The sequence below is a fragment of the Sardina pilchardus genome, chromosome 24, assembly GCF_963854185.1.
Source record: "Sardina pilchardus chromosome 24, fSarPil1.1, whole genome shotgun sequence".
Classification (NCBI taxonomy): Eukaryota; Metazoa; Chordata; class Actinopteri; order Clupeiformes; family Clupeidae; genus Sardina; species Sardina pilchardus.
Window position 1 is genome coordinate 18,340,106 of NC_085017.1, and position 18,150 is coordinate 18,358,255.

At 39.5% G+C, this 18,150-nt stretch overlaps 2 protein-coding genes across 3 annotated transcripts; one reads left to right on the forward strand and one right to left on the reverse strand.

Annotated features, from left to right (window-relative positions):
- Positions 1-1,351: 1,351 nt before the first annotated feature.
- cndp2 (carnosine dipeptidase 2) lies at positions 1,352-7,852 on the reverse strand. Of its 2 annotated transcripts, none has more exons than XM_062529132.1 (12): positions 7,736-7,852; positions 7,175-7,289; positions 6,871-7,014; positions 6,446-6,608; positions 5,787-5,875; positions 4,753-4,953; positions 4,307-4,391; positions 3,976-4,136; positions 3,596-3,760; positions 2,909-3,050; positions 2,326-2,473; positions 1,352-1,636 (listed from the first exon to the last, which is right to left on the reverse strand). In XM_062529132.1, the coding sequence occupies exons 2-12, from the start codon at positions 7,232-7,234 to the stop codon at positions 1,570-1,572; spliced, it is 1,425 nt and encodes a 474-aa protein (XP_062385116.1). In that variant the 5' UTR covers positions 7,235-7,289; positions 7,736-7,852; the 3' UTR covers positions 1,352-1,569. The 2 variants fall into 2 exon arrangements, with proteins under 2 accessions (XP_062385116.1, XP_062385117.1); XM_062529133.1 differs by having other exon boundaries at positions 7,175-7,303; positions 7,736-7,823.
- Positions 7,853-8,203: 351 nt separating this feature from the next.
- On the forward strand, positions 8,204-10,836 carry LOC134072436 (zona pellucida sperm-binding protein 1-like). Its single transcript, XM_062529131.1, has 11 exons — positions 8,204-8,573; positions 8,667-8,779; positions 8,871-9,087; positions 9,229-9,348; positions 9,435-9,607; positions 9,718-9,815; positions 9,905-10,050; positions 10,141-10,321; positions 10,411-10,549; positions 10,625-10,699; positions 10,772-10,836. Exons 1-11 carry the CDS (start codon positions 8,264-8,266, stop codon positions 10,781-10,783), a joined length of 1,584 nt encoding a protein of 527 aa, XP_062385115.1. The 5' UTR covers positions 8,204-8,263; the 3' UTR covers positions 10,784-10,836.
- Positions 10,837-18,150: the final 7,314 nt, after the last annotated feature.

The following is an 18,150-nucleotide window of genomic DNA, read 5'->3' on the forward strand; positions in this document are numbered from 1 at the left end:
GGATATGTCTCTATTATAGCTTTGCACACCTAGATAGGGGAATATTTGCCCAATTTTCCGTGCAGAAATGTTAAAATTTAGTCAAATTCTGTAGGGAATGGCGATGGACTGCTCTCTTCAAGTCAATCCACATATTTTCTATAGGATTTAAGTCAGGGCTCTGACTTTGCCACTCAAGGATATTCACCATCCTATCCTTAAGCCACTGCTTTGTTCTTTTGGCAGTATGTTTAGGATTTTTGTCGTGTTGGAAGGCGAATGACCTCCCCATCCTCAGCTGTTTAGGAGAGGGACGCAGGTTTTCCTCAAGAATTTTGGTGTACTTGGCAGCATCCATTTTCCCTTCTATCCTGACCAATTGCCCAGTCCCCGCTGAAGAGAAACATCCCCAAAACATAATGTTGCCCCCACCATGCTTCAAAGTAGGTATGGTGTGTTTTGGGTGTGTTTGGGTGTGTATACTGTGTTTGGTTAGCGCCTGGAGCTCAGTCCAAAAACTTCAATCTTAGTCTCCAAAAAGTTCGATCTTAGTCTCATCTGACCATATAAGCTTTTTCCACATGGTAGCAGAATATTCCAGATGTGTTTTTGCACTGAACTCCAAGCGCAATGTTTGGCGAAAACCAACACAGTACACCACCCAAAACACACCATACCTAGTGTGAAGCATGGTTGGGGCAACATTATGTTGTGGGGATGTTTCTTTTCAGCGGGAACTGGGCAATTGGTCAGGATAGAAGGGAAAATGGATGCTGCCAAATACACCCACATTCTTAAGGAAAACCTGCGTCCCTCTCCTAGACAGCTGAGGATGGGGAGGTCATTCGCCTTCCAACACGACAATAATCCTAAACATACTGCCAAAAGAACAAAGCAGTGGCTTAAGGATAGGATGGTGAATATCCTTGAGTGGCAAAGTCAGAGCCCTGACTTAAATACCATAGAAAATATGTGGATTGACTTGAAGAGAGCAGTCCATCGCCATTCCCTACAGAATTTGACAAAATTTTAACATTTCTGTACGGAAAATTGGGCAAATATTCCCCTATCTAGGTGTGCAAAGCTATAATAGAGACATATCCAAACAGATTGATGGCTGTAATGAAAGCAAAAGGAAGCTTTACAAAGTATTAAGTCAGGGGTATGATGACTTTTCCAACCCTGTTATTCTAGTTTTTCATTTTTTATTAATTTTCAGAACTGTTTACTTTTTTTTCATTATTTTGATGTTGTACAGCTAAATTTGTCAATAAAACTGGAAAAGATTTTTTTTAAAATGGGTTTTGATTTCAGGCTGTAAGACAAAAAAAGTAACTATTTCAAAAGGGTATGATGACTTTCTATAGGCACTGTATAGCAGAGTAATTGATAACCGATTTACAATTGGAACCTCCAGTAAGAAAACATGTTAAGAGTAATACTTGTGCATGTTGCAATTATGCTTTTCAAAAGAGAACACGTAGCTGTATTTCAGAACCTCAACTGCACTGAGAACAAGCCCTTACGGAGAATGCTTTTCACAGTGCACCATATCCAGCCTTGCTCCCCAGAGTTAAGACAACAGTCCAGTTACTTCAGCAAAGATACTTCATGGAAGTAGGCTGCCAACAGTTTGGTTCCCTGGATGTAGTTAGTCCTGAAGATAAAGAGAGAGCGAGAGAGAGCGAGAGAGAGAGAGAGAGAGAGAGAGAGAGAGAGAGAGAGAGAGAGAGAGAGAGAGAGAGAGATGAGAGAGAGAGAGAGAGAGAGAGAGAGAGAGAGAGAGAATCATGAATCATGTGAAATATTATACATTTCTCAGCAGTATTCATTGACTTTTACTCATGACTTTTAGAACAATGAGATTAAAAAAAAAAAAAAAAAAGAGAGCAGTATCGTCTGCATTACTATTAATTCTGAAAACAGTCAGGGTCATGCAGTGTAACTTCATTATCATTACTTGACCATGATCCAGTAACACTTTCTTTATCAAGCTAGTCAATAGACACAGCCATACTGCACAATTGATAGTCTCTATAATTGTCTATATTAAGGCTGTCAAAATAACACATTCATTTCAATTCATTAATCATAGAAAAACATTTTTAAAACATTAACTTGTATTAATCACATTCCGTAAAGACCTTTGACCCAGTGCAGTTCTAGCCACAGCGAATGTAGTGACTGAAGCAGGCAAGCAAGAAAGCCCTGCTTAGTCCAGTGAATAGAACATTTGCTTTAATTTTGTTTAACTGCTTGCCCGCCCTAGTTTATATACATGTACAGTATATAAAATGTACCTCCACAAATCCCACATGTAGGGCAAGGTTGAATTGTTACAGTTACCTGTTGATCTTCTCGTTCTGTGAGTGAGCACCATCGTCTGAGGAGCCCATTGGCAGCAGCATGACGTTGCGGCCGGTAGCTTCCTGGAAGGTCAAGGTCACGGGGATACTTCCACCTTCCCTCGTCAGGTCAGGCTCGACTCCAAACACTGTTAGGAGCAGGAGCAAGAAAAGGTCAAACAAATTTAGTATGGACTATGGAGCCACAACTCAAATTCATCAAGTTTGTTTTTTTAAATCAACAACCAGAGAAATAAAGTTTGAGTGGCTCCTTCCAGAACCTGAACTAGTATTACCAACTTCCTGATCTTCCCTCGGTTTTCAATAAAGTCTCACTACTGACAGCTAGTCATCTCAAATCCCAATCCCATGACAAATGCTATGTTGTTGTGTTACCCTGCAGCTCAAATAAACCTCTGAAGTTAACCTACAAAAAGGAGACCCAAAAGTTGCCATCTTTGCTCATATAAGGAGATCCAAGATCCAGATTCCGATTTCCTCATACAGTATGTGCAAAGATGGCAGCTTTGGGTCTTTTTTTAATACGAACTTCAGAGGTCTATGTTCACTTTACCAAGACGTACCAGTCTGCATGGCTTTCCTGCCAGCCATGAAGTGGGGATGGTTGAAGTCTGCCACCCAGGCCTTTGCTCCATGGCCCATGTAGACCTTCAGCTTGTTGGGGCTTTCCAGTTCAGCAAACTTCTTCTCCAGGTGACCGATGACCTGAAGAAGTGATAAGAATATGGTTCAAATCAAAGATAGTCTAGTTACCCAGATGAATCATAAAGGGATTTGCCAATGGAACGAAATGGCATTTCTCTGAATAAGCAATAAGAGAAGATAAATATAATTTTCAAATATAATATGTACCGTTTTATTGTCATTGTGTGTGATGCCAATGAAACCCTCTTTCGGGCACAGGATAAACAGTGACTACAATGCTTTGCGTTGAATACACCTCATTTGAGTACACCCTATTCAACGTGCAAGGGGCATAAGCTAACTCCAATGCATAACGAAATCATACTCTGAAGCCAGCTATAGGACAGCCTCTCAGGTATGGCATACTGACTTTCAATGTGTGTCATTGATGAAAAAATGTTTCATGGTAGCCTACACTTCACTCAGGGTTAAGGTTGGATTAATTTAAGTGATGAATTAAAAACTCACTGCAATGGAAATTCAACAACTACGGTACTTGTTTGCGTTTAGTGAGACAAAGGCATTTTCACATGATTAAAATTAACAAAGAGAAAAACTTGACTTGCCAGTTTCTCCACCACTTGAGGGTCCATGTCAGGGACGAGACGGATGGAGAATTTGCCGGTGACCTTCCGTGGGATGACAGTTTTGGCCCCACCTTCATAGAAAGCCCCCTCGATGCCATGTAGAGACAGAGATGGGTATCTCCACCGATGCATCAGGATTTGTTCCTGTACATAAATCACAAGTCAAACAGTCAGCGCTCCACAAACACACAAAAATGTTAAATGTTCATCACAATGATATATATGATACCATGTTCACCATAATAGCATACATTTTGATATTAAAGGCTGGTAAATGCCCTTTACATAAGAGAAGTGCACACAATATCTCAGTGGACAATCCAAGGAGATCAGATTCAGGGTCAAACACATGCGCATACCTTGGTGTCGTGCAGTAATTTGCATGCCCCGACATCCTTGCAGTACTCATCCATGTCAAAGTCAATCTTCTCATAGAGCTTCTTCTCTTCCTCTGTGAGAGGGGCCACAGACTCGTACATCCCTGGCACCATGATCTTTCCCTTTTTGTCCACCAGTGTGCCTACATTTAAAATCAAACAGAATAAAAACTGAAAACGCTTAACTCTGAAACTAAGAAAAGCTTATCAGTTTTGTATAGTATATGGCATCATCTTCTATTGATAACAATGATGAAAGCCATCCTGGTTATGTTTCTGGTCATGTCCTCAACAATCCCCATAATGCACTCACCCATCAGGGAAATCAGGTCAGTCATAGCTTCATGCACTGAACCGCCGAAAACGCCAGAGTGCAAGTCTTTCTCACAACAAGACACCTGTGGGACAAACAGCGCAATATTGACAAGAGCAGGGAACAGGTTAAAAAGGCACTTACTACTGACACTATTGAAACAGAGTCAAGAGGTGCTAAACCACTGGCATTTATTACACCTCTGATTCAGAGCCATTGAAAACCTTCAAGTATAACTGCCATCGTCAACACAGTGAGTGGGACTCAAAACTGGACAGTTCTTTATGAAATATGAATACAACAAAGGCCAAGGGTCAAGAAAAAGGTAAGCTTCTAACATACACAGCACAAGACGTCAGACTAAATAAGCATGCAAAGGCTCATTGCTCAGTGACATTAGTACTAAGTTAGATCAGTAGTGTTCTTAGAGAGACAGCGTTAATTACCTCAATGAAGAAGTAGCAGATTCCACGTAGTCCGTAGGTGATGCAGGGCTTGGTCTTTCCCAGCCAATAGTTGTCCGAGATACAAACATAATCGACATCCTTGAGGAAAGTGTCCTTCCGGGAGAAAATCAGTTCATCTAGGCCCTCAGAGCCAGACTCCTCCATCCCCTCAAAACAGAACTTAATGTTGATGGGAAGCTCCTGTTAGGGTAAAAAGGAGACTGGATATAAAGGTCTAGTTGAAAATGTGAAAAGATGGAAAGCACAGTAACATATCAAGAAAAAAGTAAGGTAAAGAGTTCTACTCCGCAGCTCAGTTGTAGTGAAGTATATTCACTACATTCATGGTAGTGAACATTGTCTGAAAAACAGTAACCAATCTACAGCCTAGCTAAGATCAGTACGTCTCGGTCACATGGTTGCTGAAGAAAATACTCCTAATAATGAGAATAAACATAATTTGTACTTTTTAAAGATATTTACCTTGTCAAACTCATTTCAAATAAAACGTTAGGAGCATGCTATGGTCTTGGAGAAAGGAATATTGCCAGTGACACGGACCAAATATATTACATAAGAGATGAAGACATTTGAGCAGGCAAAGTAAAATGTGTGATTTTACACACAGTAATATTCATTTGTAGAAGTTCCAGAATTTCCACATTTATTGTTTTTTTTGGATGACACTAATGATTAGTGACTAATCTAAATGCTACAGAACAGCATGGCTGATTATATTTGCTTTACCTGATTATAACTTGAACAACTGATTCGATTTATGCAAGCTAATTAGATTAGCTTCGGATTTATGGACAGTACGTTTTATCAGACCCCAAGCCTTACGAATGCTAATTAAGTAGTGTATCTATGTATTAAGTGGTTTTAAATGGAACACTTTCCACACCTTCCTAAAAATGAACTGATCATCTGACTCTTAGATGTTCAACATGAAACACTGCCATATGATCATGACAAAGACACAAAGGGCTTGCGCTTGGTTTGGCGTCATTTGATTCATTGGTGTCATTCAGTACCTGCTTGGTCTTCTGGTAGGCCTCAATGCAGTTGAACCAGGCCAGGACAGGACCCTTGTCATCTGTGGAGCCTCTCCCATACAGCTTCCCTACGGTGATTACAGAGAGGAGTGAAAAGCTACAGGCGGAACATTTCAGTAACTAATTAAATCAGGGTAGTAAATGTTACAACTTTATGTAAACAAAGATTGCTTGAAGAATGAGAAAGATGTTGGCTAATCCAGGGTGTATCTATCAAGCAATGTCAGTGGTGGAGTTCTACTCATGATATGCGGTATATAAAATCCATTAACTTAATAATTGATCATTGAAAGCATCTTAAGAATTTCCTTGTGTGTGTCTAAATGCCTTTGCAAACTATACAACTAAAAGCACAAACAGGAAAACAGGAGGCTGGAATTTATAAAATCCTAGGCTCAGCATTTAAATCAACACAATTTTTCCAGTTCCTATCCCCATGAGGAACTAAAAGCAAGAGTGTCTGCGGTGAGGTTAAGATCAAGTGACAAATCATGTGACTGAAAAATGTCTTTAGTCATGCAAAAACAAATGCGTCATTGAAGTCTTTCAACCACAACTGCATACTTGCCGTTGTCATTTTAATTGCAGTGTAGGCTTTGTTTGACTGACACGGAATCTGATCTAGTGAATCCACCTACCATCTTTCTCCACCAGCTTGAAAGGCTCTGTGTCCCAGCCATCATCAATATTTGCAGGCTGGACGTCGAGGTGACCGTAGATGCAGACGGTCTTCTTGCCAGGGTCTGAACCGAGACGCCCCAGAACAATGGGAGGAAGTGGGATCTCCTGACCGTCTGCCAACTATCCAAAAATGCAACGTCTGTGTTATGCATAGTTTACAAAACGCTTTTGCACACCTCTTTTGTAGGGACAGGTGCGTCGGAATAGGTTACCCAGCTAAACTTGTGAAAGAAAATCCCGCACACTGTCCATTACGCGTGCATATTTATTTACAACGTGTGTTATGCATACAAATTAAACTGCATTTATAAGCTACTTAATTAAAGGGGCTTGCAAACAACTGGACATCAACTATGAATAGCATCTAGACATTTAGGCCTACCTTCTGTTTGCCAATGTCAACCATCTCCACCGTTCCGCCAAGTTTCTCAATATCCTTTGCTGCCATCTCCATCATCGTTTTAATCTCTCCACGTTTCTCTGGCCATGCAGAAACACTCTGAACTGCTACCCATTCTGCCAAACGCTTCAGAGGAAGACAAACATTCATCAATACAAAACCTGTGGCTGCTTTAGCATTTGACATTACACCTGTAGACCAAATTTAGACACAAAATAGTGGTCTACCCATTAAACAAATGCATGTGGTCTCTACATCGCTGTACCAACAAAAAGTAATTATTTACCTGAATGTACAGTTCTTGGTTTTCGTCCACGTACTTAAAAAGTGCTGGAAGAGAAGTCATCTTTCCAAACGTTCACCCTTAGGCCAAATGAACTGAGCTCGAAGGTGACTTTTCCCTGTGAAAAGTAGCCTTTAACCAGATTGTTATCACAACAGAGGCTCCACCTATCCTATTAACCTTACAACATCGTCTATATTACAAGACCTAGGGTTACCTTCTGACTCTGAGGTCATGTTGATTGTGGTGACAATGATAACAGCCAATACGACGTTTTTCAAATCAACTGATGACTCAATCAACGGATAATGCATTACTTTTTAAATTGATCTTTGCACAATGCGTCCAGTTAACTTCGCGAGACACACAATGACACAAGAGACACAAAATGCACACTTAATATAGGCTATTCAAGCACGCAATCTGGAGTTTGTGGTGGTTCCGTCAAGAGTAGCCTAAGCTATACAATTAATGATACTCTTTGGTTCCGTTAGATTAGCTAAAATTCTATTTTGTGCAACACATGCAAGTGCAAGACACATGTATTTTCATGTTAAACATTACCTTGAGAATATTACACGATCAGCAACAGCTTCGTTAATTTTGCAGAGTCAGTCCTCGTCTCAGCCAGCCCCGGTTTGTGTTTTCAGAAGGCAACATGTGATTCGTTTTCCGGTTTGTCACCATCCCGTGCGTGACGTCGGTTCCACAAACCAATCAGATTGTTCTATACAGCGTCTTCTCCAGCTGTTCAACAGTAGGCTAGCCTAGTTTTGTGAGCTGACACATTTCGATACTTTCAATTGAATTAAACGTAACAATAAGAAAAAAATGCATTTTCCTCACATGTTGGCCAGGGTGGTTAGAATCTATCAAGCCTGTTGAAAATGAAAAGCTTTGCCAGCTTCCCAAGCTTCTAATCATAGCCTACTTCGGCCTCTCCTTGTCAGGTGTTTTCAATGAACGAAAAGTGAAGTGAACCACACGCGCTGCCTTCATTGAATGAAGAGCCTATATAGGCCATTGCAAAAGAAATCGACTGCATAACGTGTAGTGTAGTCATTGACGGTTGACTGCAGCCATTATCTGACTATGTTTGTGCTATTTTCTTTAGTTGTGGGTTTAGCCCTTACACAAACTCGAGATCTTAGTAGTTATCTGGAAGATCTGTCAGAAGGAGAATATGGCTCCTTTTCTTTTGTCCAGAACAAAGATGGCTATACTGTAGGCCAGGCTGTCATGCAGTCATCAGACATGGTTGAAGACAATGATTCTCAGGTTAAGTCTGAGAAAGGGTTCAATGTGTTTACTCCAAATTCCCAGGAATTGCCGGTGGAGTGCACGGACAGTACAATGAAGGTGGAACTTCCCGCTGGTCCACTCACGGGGATTAGGATACTGGGTAGGTGCCTTTTACCCAAAGCTACAGTAATGCCATTGCATGTGTCATGTTTAGTTGATCTCTACCTTTTATTTGTTATTTTTTTCTTAAAAGGCTCAGCAACTGTAGGCCTACTCCAGGTTGAGTCATGTCGACATACACTAACAAAGACACCAGAGAAGAACACCCTCACTATCAGTTTCAATGGCTGTCCTTTGACCTTGGAGGTCAGTTTTCCATATTTAATGGGGAAATGTGAACTTTTACAATTGTGCTTCCGGCTGTGCAAAAACGTAACATCTGTTTCCTCCTCAACAGAGAAATCATTATAAAATTCGCCTGTTGTATGTCACTGATGACGGCAAGGTAGAAGTCAACTCCGTTTCCTGTCCAGATCCTCAATATTTCAACTCGACGAGGCCACAGTCTGATAGCCCTGACAGTGGGCCGATCAGCAAATCTGGCAGCAAGTGTGCTGACACTACTGTTGCTCCAGTTACCAGAACGACTCTGACGCCTGTGCCTATGCCTGGTGGTTTGTATGACCTAAGTTCTGCTCCTTTATGAAGTATATTGATTGATCATTACCAAGTCGAATAAGAGTACTTTTTTAATATATATCTATATATATATATATATATATATTTGTACGGATTGCTTGTATTTGTTACCCTAGGCTGTGGTGTTTCTCAAGAGAAGCAGATTGAGTGTGGCTCTGGGATATCTGCCTCTGCGTGTCTGGTGAAGGGGTGCTGTGTGGACCCCACAACTCAAAAATGCTACTACCCTGTTAATGGTGATCTAAGGCCTGGCCATTTTGATTTCTTTTTTTTTTTTTTAAGAAAAAAAAGTTTAGACCTTAATGGCTTCTCTCTTCCCCAGTGTGCACATTGGACAGACACTTCGTTTTTGTCATCCCACATGATCTGATCAGTGTACCAGTGAATCCTGCTTCTCTGGTAATTGCTGGTGACCGTAGTTGCAAACCGGTGGTTGTCAACAGCAAGTTTGCCCTCTTCAAGTTTTCAGTTACGGAGTGTGGAACTCGAGTGTATGTAAGTGTTGTTGTCAAGTGGCAGACTACAGAGTCTTTGACTGCAGTTGTTAATGGATATTCAGAATATTTTGCTTGTCTGAGAAGCAAAGTACTTTCTTTATCAACCAGGAAATTGGCGAGAGTCTTGTGTACCTGGCTGAAGTGCAAACTGTTCTAAGGGCCCTCAAAATGAAATATGGAATTATCACCAGAGACAATCCCATCAGGTGGCTATTGCTGTATTACGTGACTCTGTATCTGGCCTCAGAAGCTGATCTCTGGCTATGACTTGTCAATATTGTGGCTATTTCCACAGGATCATGGTGGAGTGTCGTTATCCTAAGAATCCTCTACCTGACAACATGCAGCTTGCTACCACTGGCTTTCTGGTGATGAGCCCCGTTTTGCCGTCTACAGTCACTTCAGAGGGATTGTATGGTGTACAGCTGCGAATTGCCGAAGGCTCGTCTCTTTATTACTTTAATTTATCTGCCTTTCCTTATTAATGTCTATCCTTTGAATGAAATTGTTCCCTTCTGTCTACCTTTTTAGATGAGACCTTTTCCAAATTTTTGCCCCACTACCACCAACTCTTGCGTCTCATGCTGGGAAAACGGGTGTACCTGGAAGTGCGCATCTTGTCCCCTAAGGCCGAAGCTGCTGTGCTTCTGGTCCATTATTGTGTGGCATATCCTCGTTCTGCCAGAAATGCTCTTGTTCTTCTTTATGAAGGGTGAGCTGTATTTTAATGATCACCGCCTTAATAGTGCGGTCAACTTGTAAGTCAAGCAATGGCGTGTCATTTGTCTGTCTTTCTTTCAGGTGTCCTAATGCCTTGGATTCTGCCTCCACTGCAATCCTTCACATGGCTAATCTGCCACAAAATCGCCATACACGTCGCTTCATGATTAAGGCATTCCAGTTCATGGATCAAACAACCAATAAGTTCTTAAATGAGGAGGTAGGTTCCGTGTGTGTGTTTGCGTGTCTGTGTCATGGTCATTTTAGAGGAAATTCATTCAATGTCTCCCCACAGATCTATTTCATGTGCTCAGCTGAAGTGTGTCTTCCTTCAAAAACTACCTGCAAAGAGACTTGCTTTGATAAAAAGGTATGCCTTCAGATTTTTCTCCCCCCCCCCCCCCCCAAACATCTGTCTAAATCATTATTTCTTTGTTCTTAGGTTTCTCCGTAACAAGAGGCACTGCTCCAGTTTCATTAAATTCGAAATAAATTTTATTGATGTAATGTTGTGTTGCTTGGTCATTGCTGATGGTTCAAGTATCAGAGGTTTCATTCTTGACAACATAAGATTTCGTTCCCAAGCCATATGGACTCCGCTTGCAGCATATTTTGCTTTAACTGTTATCTTTGTCTACATGAGGTGCTACAAAGCCCTCCTCTGTATTACAACTTGTCCCTTTACAGCAGGGGTGTCCAAACTTTTTGGCTCAAGGGCCACATTGGGTCTTGGAAATTGACCGGTGGGCCATAACCCCCCCCCCCCCCCCCCCCCCCATTGGACATGTACACAATGCAGTATACATAACGTATATAACTAGTTCAATGATAATAATGACAACGTTATTTTGTTGTAGAAAATACATTCTTTAAGAAATACGGTTAATATTAGGCTGTTTAATTCATTTATAAATGGTGCACTGTCACTTTAAGACTCTTGCCGGCTCCACTCAGTGGCTGCTGTGCCTAATCACCGTTGCTCAGTAGTGAAACTACTGTTGTCTTCACATTTTTCTTTTAAACGTTTCTTATAAGAAGGAGATAACAGTTATCAACAATGACAAGCCAGCTGGCGCGCTCTCTCCCTTTCGTGCGCGCTAAAACGCGTTCCCAATTAGCCAACGTTATGTAACGTTATAACTTATGAGTAGCCTATGTAACAACGCAAATTAGATTTGCTGCAATAGAGATTTCAAAGAGTATCATCTCTATGTAACATGCTGTTTTGATATTGACATTGTAAACGTTCTCTAAGAAGAGTGTAAAGGAGTTTGCAGTAATGTTAACCACGACGTCGTTGCTGGAAAGAAATAGCGAACAGACAATGAAGTGTGGCGGGCCATATCTATAATAAACTAATACATGCTCCGCGGGCCGCACTAAAGTGCGTCGCGGGCCGCAGTTGGCCCGCGGGCCGTAGTTTGGACACCCCTGCTTTACAGCAACACTAGCACCATAATGCCATCTCCCTCATCAGTGCACTTTGATTTATGCTCTTATTTCTAGTGCAACTACTACTATATTGGCTCCTGCCATTTATATACATAGTCATGTAGTGTGATCCGAAGATCCAAAGTGACTTCCAACAAAAAGCGAACAATCAAGGTATGGTGCGATTAGATGTTTGTGTAGCACTTGTACTAATCGCATAGGATGACCGTTAAAGTGAAGTTAGGTCAGGGGAAGGCGAAGAGGGATCGTGGTAAGTGCTAGATTCAGTGTGCCCATTATTGGTAGTTCTAGGAAAGGGGCTACACTCTACAGTAGTTGGGTCTTCAGAAGGTTTGTGAAGACCGAGGCCCTGCTCTGGTAACTAGTGCTGCTTTTCACCCACAGTTGATAAAATAAATACAACCTTAAATTACAAATCATGTCAACCCTAATTGAGTAGTTCAAAGACGTATCAATTGTTGATGGGAGAAAATTTGACTTTCTTGGGAACTATAAGCACATTGAATTTGATGGCAGCAACATCTCAAAAGGTTGGGGTGATGGGCTGGAAAAGTGTAATGATGGCAACAACCAAAGAAGGAATGTTTCAAAACTAAATTGGAACCATGAAAGTCTCAAGTACAGTAAATGTGAAAATATTCATCACACTGTGTAAACGTGCAAATGGTGAAACCATAAGAGTAATGTTTCTTCTAGTGGTTTTCATCATCTATAGTACAGTACACATCAAAGTAATCAGAATCCAGAGAAATCTAGTTGGACAGGGCTGAAAACATTGAATGGCCATCTTCATTTGGATTTGAGATGGTATTGAAACCTAACCTTTTTCTATAGAGAAAATCATGGTATGGGTTCAGGAAAATTCTGATGACTTGTCTATGAGCATGTTTTAATGTTCCATTCACAAATGCTAGCGTACAGTAAACTCTACCGTGCAAAGAAATTCTATTTAGGTGTGACACAGAAATGCTAATCTTATCTGGGGCCTGAAATGGTTAGACCTACAGTATCAACACTTTATGGGAATAAACCTTTTTGGAATCATGGACTCCTCTGGGCTAAAGAGTACAGGGACTATTCAACTATCTAATCAATGTCTGTTACAGCTGCTCAGGTCAAAACCCAGCATATTCCATGATAGTGGAGGTGCCCATGGCACGGGTATTTTGCACATCTGGCCAGGCACAATCAATTCTGAATGATGTACACAGGTTTTTTCAGGGAAGAAAGAATATTTCAGGAAAACAATGGCTAAATTATGCCCATATTCAAATGGTATTCTCCATTGAGGAAGAGTTTCTATTCGACTGGTCTGCACAACACAGATTGTTCAGAAAAAAAAGAGAAACATGCTGATAAGAACTGTACTATGTTGGCATATTAAAACATTTAAGGTTGTGCACATCTACAGTATAGCCATCTAATCACTAACATTTCTAAAGTGACTCATGTAAGCAGTCTCAAGTGTATGTGTATCTGTCCATTTATCCATATTGGTCATCCACAGGTCTTTATATTATATGCCCTTTGGACATGTTTATATAATTTCCCATGGTCAACCAAAAGCAGTTTCAATTCCATATCTCAAACTTTATCCCAGCCCTTGGTATCTGCTCAAGTCTTAAGACTTGCAGCAGTGACCTTAGAGGAAGATACTGGTCGGTTGGCCACTGGGGCTTCTGGTATTTTTCCCTAATGTCTAAAGTTTTTTAGACATAAAGTATAGAGTTATAGACATAAGGAGATGGACACCAGTTTCTAAAATCAGAAAAGCATGGTGATGAATTATTTGTGGCAAATTGGTAGTAGAAATAATCCACTAAAATAATTTGTTCTGACACAGTGGAGATAGATCTGGTGTATGTTTGTTTACTTATGATACCCAGTTGCCTATTGGTTGGTTTAAGTTAATCAAATCAAACATTCAAGGTTAGATATCCATTATAGGACATGCCTTTCATTTCTGTGCGTTCTCCTTTCCTTCATTTGTACTTCCATGGAGACAGGATCAGTGTTTAGGGGGGGTTATGATGTATTTACACTGTAAATGATTGATTTTTCTCTTAAAAAAACATGGTTAGGTCTATTTTGGTGATGCTATTAACAATAGCTTTAGTTTTCTTCAATGGATTTTTACCAGTTCTTGGTAGGTCTATAAAGGGACAATTTAAAGCAAATGAAACAGATGAGGTGTCCTCTTCAACTTCATGGGATTTATACCTTCATTCCAATGCCACAAACCAAACTGCCTCCTCTGAGGAAAATGAGACGCACAGTAACTGGATGGGTACGCTTCAAAGACAAATGAAAACTCGGAAGCATCTCAAGTGTGAGTAGTATTTTTAAAAATGTACTTAATGGTCCTATGTGCATTGTAACATTTCCCACACTCAAGTTAGAGTGCTTGCATTGAAATATTAGATAAGTTATTCCTGCAATTCACAGACAGAAATGAGTGTCATATTTTTATGACAGCATTCGAGATTTTGATATGTAACGTGCAGGGGAGCAGAAATACTGTATATAAGTCTAACTATATATTGGACAAGGGACAGATGCTTCTACCTGCATAGCACACTGTGTATTTGTATTCAGTGTCGATCACATACAGTATGATACTATGTGAGTTGCCCCTTGGGGATAAATAAAGTGTTTTTTAATTGAATTGGATTGAATTGAATATCACTGCAAGAAAAAGCGTATTTAGGATTCACTGTTGATATTTTTCAGGACAAAAATTGTTTTGTTTAAAAAGAACGTTTTAAATGATCTTGGTAGGCAAAAGGTGCAGATGTTGTGATTGTAGATTTGTTATTTACTAAATATTCAGGAGGCATGATATGAATATGTGTCATGGTTGTTTCAAGAATGAGTTGTGGGCCTGTGTGTTACAGTAGTAAATTAACTAGAAAGCAGGATAATGCCCGAGCTGGGCTTGGCCTCTCAGTTCCAGTGAAAGGAACTCTAAATGCTTCAGCATTAACCAAGAGAGTTTGGACAATTCCATGTTCCCAACTTTGTGGAACAGTTTGGGGATGGCCACTTCCTGTTCTAACATGACTGTGTACCAGTGCACCAAGCAAGGTCCATACAGACATGGATGACAGAGTTTGGTGTGGATGAACTTGGCCTACACAGAGTCCTGAACTCAACCCAACAGAACACCTTTGGGATTAACTAGAATTTCTTTGTGATCTTTGCCGCCACCTCCTGGAAACAGGGAAAAATTGCAACCAGTACATTTGCAGAGAAATTGCGAGGTCATTTAGAACATTTGTACATTTCTTCATATACAGTTTAGCATTTAATGTTCTTTCAATAATGATTATATTTGAATGGTTTGTTCTCATAAATATTTACCCAATACTGAATTGATTTAATTCTGCCTGATTCAGACTACCACAGTCAACAATGAAGAAGCTGAATTCTTATTACCTGTATGTTACAAGTGGAGAGCACACATTATTTAAATGTCTACTGCATCTAAAGCTTTGCTTATATCTTATTGGTAAAATGACTGTAACTGCACTGTTGCACTGTTTCTCTGGTTCTAGTGTATTTCAAGAATTTGGGTGGAGTGAACATTTCCCATGATTCTCTGCCAACTTATCTCTGTGGCAAGCAGAGCCTCACTCTGAGATTTGCAAGGACAAGACAAACAGACCTATTCTTTCTCTCAGGTTAGTGAAAGACTAGGTATGCCATGTTGTACAGTAAGGTGCAATATTCAACAGTGATATTCTCTAACCATGACAAACCAGTCATCTTGTGTAACACATCGTTTTTTTGCTATTCAAGAGAAAAGTGAACCCATTTCAGTACGGAAGCTGCCAAAAGATTGTAAACACAAAGCAATCAGGCATGGAATTTGGGTGCTTTTAAAGGTCTTCTTCAGCAGCTGCTACATGCGTCATGATGACGTAAAGAATTTGTTTTATTTTTTATTATATAAACAATTATATTATCAAATATATCATAGTCATTATGTATTTGATTTGAATTTAAATTAATTTTAGAATTTTATCATTTTATTTGATGTTGATCTTTATTTTATATACATACTGCATGTAGTGCTCTATCTCCAATAAACTTCTCTCTTCAGATTATGGATCAGATGTCCTTCCATTCTGTGATGGTGCAGTACTTTGACCATGCCCTGATGAGGAATATCTCAGGCATAGCCTCATGTCTTGACATTTCACCATCATCTATTCCTTCCAAAACCACTTCCCCTAAAGTTATCTGTGAGAAGAATGAGATTTTTATTAAGCTATCTGGGCGTAAACTGAAACGTGTTTTGGTTCCTGGTGAGTATCAAAATGTACAGGAACAATTAATGCAGTTTGTAACATGCTGTGAATGGGAATGGGTAATACATGTCGACCAAGTATACAGCGTGTGATTCTTCTTACAGTTACCTCCTTAAGTATTGGAACGCCTGCTAAAGTTGACTATAAAGAGAATATAAAATCATCTTTTGGAAATTTATCTTAATGACTTAAATAAAAAAAAAGAGGAAATACCCAACCTTTAAGGACATCAATTGTTTTGTCAATAAATAATAAATCATGAATAAATAAATGTTTTCCTTAAAATACAGGGGTCATAAGTATTGGGACGCCTATGTTAACCACATATGTTAAAATTCCCATAGAGGCAGGCAGATATTTTTTTTTTTTACTTTTTAAATGCCATTTATTTCATGGAAAAAAACAAAACAAACAAACAAAACAAAAACAACAAACAAACAAACAAACAAAAAAAAAACAATCTGCCTGTCTCTATGGGAATTTTAACACATAGTGTTGCCATAACCGTTCCAATACTTATGACCCCTGTATTTTAAGGAAAACATTTATTCATTGATGATACATTATTCATTCAAAAAGATAATTGATGTCCTTAAAGGTTGGATATTTCCATTTTTTTTGTAATTTAAGGCATTAAGATCAAATTCCAAAAGATAATTTTATATTCTTATATTCAACTTTAGCATGTGTTCCACTTAACGAGGTAACTGTATATGATTCATGTAGTTACTTTTGTTTTAAAAAGTTTGATATAGCCTATGGCAAACATCACTAGTCAAGACTCAGAGAAACCTCTTTAATATGGCTGTCCATTTTCGTTCACTAGCATAATGAACGATTAAGAATTTCAAGTGTCCTAATATTGGCATATTACATAAATACAAAATACGTAATCTGTTATGGTGTTCCAAAAAAATGAAAAGGAAATTGAAAATGTATTAATTGATTGTTGTAATTCATATTTTATTCGTATCTCAGAATCTGCAGAATCCAGAACATTTGCTGTTCGAGATGTAGTAGATGAAGGAAAGGGTATTGCTCAGTGGAGCGATCGAGATTTCCTCTATATCAGGATGAATATTGCTGTAAGTACAGTATTTACATACTGCAATCGCAAAAATAGCAAAGAGCAAGCTTGTTGCAATCACTGTTGTGCATTTACATACATTTTTCCATAATAATGACTGGCACAACTAATGTCAACATTTCTACCCTCTGTTCTCCTCCCCAGAATGATCAAACATTAATATTGATTTATGCTGACCTAAATGGACGACTCAAAAAAGTGAGGGTGTCTTGTAGTAAGAAACATTCATCACGCTCTACAAGATCCCTCAATGACATTTTTTGGGGATATCAAGATGCATACTGGCCCATTACTCCACCTCCAACACAGAAAATCAAACACTTCCTCAGTGATAACGAAGACACAATGGAACTACCACCTGAAACTGCTGACAATTTTGGGCACTTTTGGGACTTTTGGGGATTTCCAGAAATACCAGAAGGGCCATACAAACCTATGACCGATGCACCACAAATAGCCACAAAATCGCCTGCTGTAACTGCAACACCTGAGCTACAAGCTACAACAGGTACTTTCACCATCCCCTATCACTTTATATGGTACTTCCAAGCTACCATAGAATACAGTTTTCAAATACAGTGGGGAGAAAATGTATTTGATACCATGCTAAAGTTGCCTAAAAAGAGGAATATAAAATCATAAAAAATTGAGTAAAAATAAAACCGCTTAGTACCCCCATTTTCTTTGTGATTGAAGAATGTTTCGTAAATAAATAAATGTTGTTCCTAAATGCTATAGGGGGAAGGAAGTATTTGACCCCCAATGTAACCCTATGGGAATTTAGCACATAGGGTTAACATAGGGGCAGGCAGATTTTTATTTTTTAAGGCCAGCTATTTCATGGATTCAGGATATTATGCATCCTGATAAAGTTCCCTTGGTCGTTGGAATTAAAATAGCCCAACATCATCACATACCCTTCACCATACATGTAGCTAGAGATTGGCATGGTGCTTTTCCCAGTAGGCCTAT